Genomic DNA, 6396 nt, shown 5'->3' with positions numbered 1-6396 from the left:
AAAACACTGACCCAAAAACAACTGGAGGAAGAAATGGTTTGTTTCAGTTTACAGTTTAACGTCTATCATCCAGGGAAGTCAGAGCAGGATCTCAAAGTGGGAACTGAGGCAGGCACCACGGAAGAGCGCGGTTACTCGAAGTCAGTTATTGGCTTGCTCTCTAAGCCTTGCTCAGATGGCGATCTTATACCACCTAGGACTACCTGTCCAGGGGTTGTACCAGGGGCCTGGGCCCTTCAATCATTAATCAGGAGAATGTCCTACGTACTTGCCTACAGGCCTTACATATGGAGACTTTTTTTCAGTTAAAAGTTATTCCAAAGCTGGGCGTGGTGACGCATGCCTTTAATCCCAGCACTTGGGAGGCAGAGACAGGCGGATTTCTGAGTTCGAGGTCAGCCTGGTCTACCGAGTGAGTTCCAGGACAACCAAGGCTACACAGAGAAACCCTGACTCAGAAAAAAAAAAAAAGTTATTCCAAGATGCCAAGTTGTGTGTCAAGTTGACATAAAAACTAGCCAGCACAATTGCATCGTCTATATCTCTATAAACAGGTTTATTTTTTTTTTTAAAGTTTTGATTTTGAATGGCTTCTTTCCTGACTTTGAATAAGATTAAGAACAGGTATGGTCCAATATTATATTTGTAAATTACTAGGATTATTTGAATTTTCTTTACTCTCCTTTTCAAAATGATTATCATTAATTTTAAATACTATTGAGATTGTTTGCAATTTTCACTTCCATTTATAGTCTTTCTAAAAATAGGTGTTTTTAAAAGTTAGTGTTATATACAAAAAGGTACACTCCGAGAAGTGTCATTCCACCCGGCCACAGGGATGTGTAATTCCTTCTACCATTGGAATGCATGTTATCACTTCCTAGTTAGCCTTCTTAGATGTCTTTTTGAATAGGCAAATAGATACATGTATATTTTGTTATTCCCTCATCATGCAAAAAAAGAGCACGCTACATACTTTTTAATGTAATTTGCTTTTTTCTTCCCTGTAAGAGTTTCTCTTGGAAATTGCTCCAGATTAATTCACAGTGATTTTTTTTTTTCTTCAAAAGTGATCCATTATGAGTTTTTAATCACAGTTTCTTGAGCTCGGACATCTCGTGTTCAGTCTTTCGCAGCTGCAGGCGCTGTGGCAATGGACAACCTTGGACATAGCGTGCTGTGCCGTTGGGAGTCAGAGACCTAGAGTTTGGTGCTTAGAAGAATGGACAGAAATGCAACACAGGCTTTGTGGCTGTTTGGAAAAGCACGGGGCCATACTGCTCTTCACTCTCATCAGCGACGCGTGAGAAGAGGGTTCTGCACGTTTTTTGCTAGGTCCGTGTTATCTTTAAGTTTGAACTTTTGCCAAGTTGTGTGTGAAGAAGTTGCTATTTATCGTTTTGGTGTTTCTCCTAAAGGCAACATCTTATGTTTGAGGGCCATTTTTAGACATTTTAAGTGACTTTGTGGATGTCTTCTGCCCACTTTTTTTATCCTCTGAAATTAAACAAAGTTCAAGTTGCCAATTTGGCAGTGTGTCTTTTGATGTGACTCATGCTAACTGCAGGCAGGACAACAGAAGTTTTGAGGTTTACCCGTGAGTTGCACCCTGTAGACACTCTCAATATTGCAAGCAGGGCTCTGGGACGGTGACGATAGTAGGAGGTCCTCTGCTGACCTTTCCACAGGGCACCTGCTACGGAGGCCAGCCAGGCCACACCTGCAGCACCGCAAGCCTGATTTACAGATAGACTGTTTTACAGATTCGATGGCTTACTTGTAAAGCACTTTAAGCAGTGCCCGGAAAAGGAAGCATTCCATAGATAGAAGATCATAGTCTCAGAATGGTGATGTGATCCTGTGGAAATGCTTTAGCCTAGCGCCGTGGAACCTGGAAGTTTAGAAGCATTGGGTGAACCAGTAGGGGATTCAGACTTTTAATTCATCTATTTACCAACTTACCTGTTCTTGAACGCTCCACAAGGGGAAAGAGCCCCATTTTGTTGGTCCGTGCTAATCACTTGTGTCTTCGGTATCCCAGAACAAGATGACTGTGTGGAATCAAAGAATGAAGGAACCAGTGATGGACTGGAGAATGAGGCAGAGAAACAGAAAGAAAAATGGCAGACTGTACATTGTAAAAGCCTTTGTCAACTACAGTTTGGCTTTTCCCCTGAGCAGAGCAACCCCATGATCCTATTTGTATGTAAAAACAAAACGAAACAAAAAAAAACCCAAAACCTCAGACCTGCGGCTGGGTGAAGAGTCTACAGGAGAAGGAAAATACTTTGTTACAGGGGACTGGGGGAAGATAGGAGGTTGAATGAAGATACAGGCTAGGGTGGTGCTGGAGAGGAAGTGAGTTAGGGAGAGATTCAGCAGTCACAATGACAATAGAAGATTTGTTGGGTGGAAAGAGGAGAAAGAAGTCTGGAATGTGTCTCTTTGGTTTGAATAGAAGAGAGGTAACTATAATGAAGGTGGCTTTTTAAACTTGGATTTGACCGTGGGTCAGTGTTCATTCTGTGACGACTTGAGTTAGGTTTCTCTATATTCACTGGATCCAGGAGGTGTGGATCTATCTGGGGTGCTGTGGCGGAGCCAATGAGATGTTAGTGTCTTCGAGTAGAACCCCCTCTGTAGACCAGTTGGCCAGCAGCACAGCTTTGGGAATGACTAACTTTCCCAGGATATCTGATAGGGTGTGCTCAGTGCCATGTCACCACTGACAATAAATGGGATTTTGGTCTTTGAAGGCAAAAATCCTCATCTTGACATCTTCTTTCATGCCCAAGGTAGTACCTGTACACTGCAGAGTGTACCATCTCTAATAGTTATCACAGAGAGAAATTATGAAAGGAAAGCTAAAGTCAGGCGTGGAGGTCCATGCCTTTAATCCCAGTGCTCAAGAGGCAGGGGTAGGCAAGCTCTGTGAATTTGAGGCCAGCCTTGTCTGTAAAACGGGTTCCAGGATAGCCAAGGCTGTTATACAGAGAAACTATGTCTTGAAAAACCACCACCACCACCACCACCACCCAACAAAAAGAGAAGAAAAAAGAAAAGCAAGCAAGCAAGCAAGCAAGCAAGCAAGCAAGCACACCTACTATCAAGCAAGCCCCTTACTAGGTTGCTCAGGAAACATGGGAGCAGCACACAGAGTTAGTGCAGAAGGAACTCACAATCTGTGTCTCCAAAGATAGAGAACAGGTGACTTAATAATCCCCAGACAGTTCAACCAAAGCCCATCTGGAATGATGCCCTCCAAAGTTTGATGACACTAACTTTTTTTTTTTTTTTTTCTAGAGGTTTTGTGGAATTAAAGGTTGCAAAGTATAGGCTTAAGAGATCGGGATAAGACAATCATTTGGACACCTGGGCTCCCACTTTTTCAAGAGAAAAGGAATTTCTCATGCAGCCATGGTTGTGGTACAAATTCATGAGACTAGGAACTGTGTTCCACAGCTGCCTCCACAGGTTGGCATATCTGTTATAAAGTTTCTCGAACTTTCTACATGATGCCAGTGGATTCCCAGAAGAAGGTTCACCACAGTTAGGAGAGGATGTGTTAGAATTCCTTCTCTGATCAGAGCCGTATTTTTTGGGTTTCAGATATGCATAGTTGAAAGGGTAAAGTAGCCTCAGAAGTCGATGGGGAGCCAATGCAAACAAATTGTAGGATAGTGGTGGAAAGAGAAAACCTTTCTGTGTAGGCAATGGATTCGCAGGGAAGAGGGCTGGGGATAAGAAAGCTAGGAGGGAAAGGATGCGAATGTAACCTCACGTGCAGTCAACTTTAGAGATGCAAAGAGAATTGGGAAAAGGAGGGATGGGAGAAGCCTTCTCCGCCCTGCGGCAAGGGGGTGTGGCCCCGAGAGCGGGAAGGTGGGGGCGGGGTGGCGCCGTCCGCAGTGAGGGTTCCCTAACTCGTCTGAGAGCAAGCGGAGCTCCGCGGCAGGGTGGCGGGGGCGGAGGAGGAGCGAGGGCGCTGATGGGCGTGGCTGGGCCGCGCAAGTCAGAGGGCGGCGCTAGGACCCGCAGGCCGCCCCGCCGGCTCCCGGGAGGTTGATAAAGCGGCGGCGGCGTTTGACGTCAGTGGGGAGTTAATTTTAAATCGGTACAAGATGGCGGAGGGGGACGAGGCAGCGCGAAGGCAGCAGCCGCAGCAGGGGCTGAGGCGCCGGCGACAGACCAGCGACTCGAGCGTCGGAGTGAACCACGTCTCGTCTACGACCTCCCTAGGTACGGGCCGGCAGGGCCGAGGCCACGGAGGTCCGGGAGTCGGGGAGGCTGCGGCCGTTCGGGCTGGCGGGCGCCGGTCGCCCGCTGGGGTCGAAGACCGCGGCTGGCTGGGCTCGGCTCGGCTCTGGCCGCCGCGGCCGCCCGTTCGCTCGTACGCTCGTTCGCTCGCTCGCAGGGCCTAGCCACAGCCGCGCCCCACGCTCCGCCGCGCGGCCTGAGAGGGCGGCCCGCGGGCCTCGGCTCTCCCAGCTGCCGGGGGAACGGGCAGCCCGGCCCCCTGCCCGCCGCCGCGTGGCCGCCGCGGTGTCCGCCCCGACCCAAGGGGGCGGCCTTGAGCCGGGGCCACGGGGCCGGGACGCGCGGAGGTCGGCGGGCGGTACGGGATCGGTCACCCGGCGGGCACTCACTGCCCTCGGTGCCTGACGCGGGCCGGGAAGGGAGGGACGAGCGGGACGCGCTGGGCCCCGCGGCGGCGGTGGACGCGGGAACCGCTGGCACCTGGCTGCCAGGTCGCAGAGCTCTCTCTCTCTCCACACACACACACACACACACACACACACACACACACCCTTCCCGATGGGAGACACACACACACACACACACACACACACACCCTTCCCGATGGGAGCCGCAGTCCGCAGGCCAGGGCTGGGGCCCGGGCTCAGCTTCAGCTTCGCCAGCTCTTGGCTCCGCCAAACCCATTCGCACGAGTTGTGCGTGGATTGGCCAAGGTTGCAAGTGTTGGCTTCGGTTGTCAGACTGGGGTTAGGAGCCCTGGGGCTGCGAGTCATTCGCTTCAGGCTGAGAGTGTCTGGTTTGAAGTCACCTGATCCCGTCGTTCCTGGGTTTTGCTGAATGTGAGCTCCTACTGTATGTGTGTGTACATGGCGCCCCTACCCCGTCGAAGACGCAGTTGCGTTGGCAGCGCGGTGTTGTGTGTTGCTCTCACTCACAGCACCCCTATTTTTAGGAGTGTAGCATTTAATCTTTCACCGTGGTGCGAATTGAACGCACGAAGTCCCTATTGAGAGTTGCGATGGTTAAAGGCGGAAAAGTTTTTCAAAGGCTTAGAAATCGTAAGGGCTTAGGGTTAGATACCTGAGGTCAAGATAAGCGTAGAGTAAACACACCGGGTATGAGATCGCTTTTGTATTTCCTTTTCCACAATCTGATAAAGGTTTCACTGGATGAAATTTAAAACACTTTGATTAAATATTTACCACAGACACTTTATAGAAAACTTTACATTTCATCATTTATGGTAGCTCTTGGACATATGTCAGAGGTGAGGATAACTTAGAATTTTCGAACAAGAAAAAGAAATGAGGTTTGTTAACCTGTCAACTACAAACTCTTGTCAGAACTGTTTACAGTGGTAGCCCTCTGCCCTTGGAAATACTTCCAGAGAGGCTTTTTAAAAACCTTAGGTGGCTGATTTGTTTTGGAATCCGTGTGTGTGTGTGTGTGTGTGTGTGTGTGAGAACAGTTTGAGATGTAGTGTCAACATACTTGATGTATGCAATAGGAAAAGCATAAGTTTGATTCAGTCATGGTTAAGAGCATGTTTTTATGCTATTGGACACTGAGAAGAGATGAGTCTTGGGACTATTGCCTTTGGCTACTTTGTGGTTTCTTTCTTCCTTCTCCACCCCTTTCTGCCACACTTTCCACCCCCTAGATAAAAGAGAGGAAAGAGATCCCTGAATAAAGTCAGGGGTGGGAAAGGGGCAACATTATCTATCGTTAGACTACTTCCTGCTGATTAGGGGTGTCCTTGGGGCAAGTTTGATCTTTGCTGTCAGGATATATAATTTTTTCTTCTTGTTTCTTCTTTGTGCCGACTATTTAACAACAACAAAGGATCATCAATCCACACTGCCTCCTTTGGCTCTAGCATTTATATACTGTCAGGAAACATCCCAGAATTCCAACCAACACACAATCACAGAAACTCTGCAGCTGGGAAATCCTGGTCAGCGACTGTGGACAGTCTGAAGCAGCCCCGTGTCCCACACCTGTGTGGACAGTCTGAAGCAGCCCTGTGTCCCACACCTGTGTGGACAGTCTGAAGCAGCTCTGTGTCCCACACCTGTGTGGACAGTCTGAAGCAGCCCAATGTCCCACACCTGTGTGGACAGTCTGAAGCAGCCCCGTGTC

At 48.8% G+C, this 6396-nt stretch overlaps 1 protein-coding gene across 3 annotated transcripts in view; it reads left to right on the top strand.

Annotated features, from left to right (window-relative positions):
- The first annotated feature begins 4030 nt into the window (after nucleotides 1-4030).
- Atl2 (atlastin GTPase 2) overlaps nucleotides 4031-6396 on the top strand; it is a 48171-nt gene continuing 45805 nt past the window's right edge. For all 3 annotated transcript variants that reach the window (XM_021186317.2, XM_029471105.1, XM_021186319.2), the window contains exon 1: nucleotides 4031-4239. In XM_021186317.2, coding sequence (XP_021041976.1) covers nucleotides 4122-4239 — 118 coding nt within the window. In that variant the 5' untranslated portion in view covers nucleotides 4031-4121. The remainder of the gene's footprint in view (nucleotides 4240-6396) is intronic.

This window comes from Mus caroli, chromosome 17 (genome assembly GCF_900094665.2).
Source record: "Mus caroli chromosome 17, CAROLI_EIJ_v1.1, whole genome shotgun sequence".
NCBI classification, from domain to species: Eukaryota; Metazoa; Chordata; class Mammalia; order Rodentia; family Muridae; genus Mus; species Mus caroli.
Note: the sequence above shows the minus strand (reverse complement) of the source record. Positions and strands in the feature narration are given on the sequence as shown.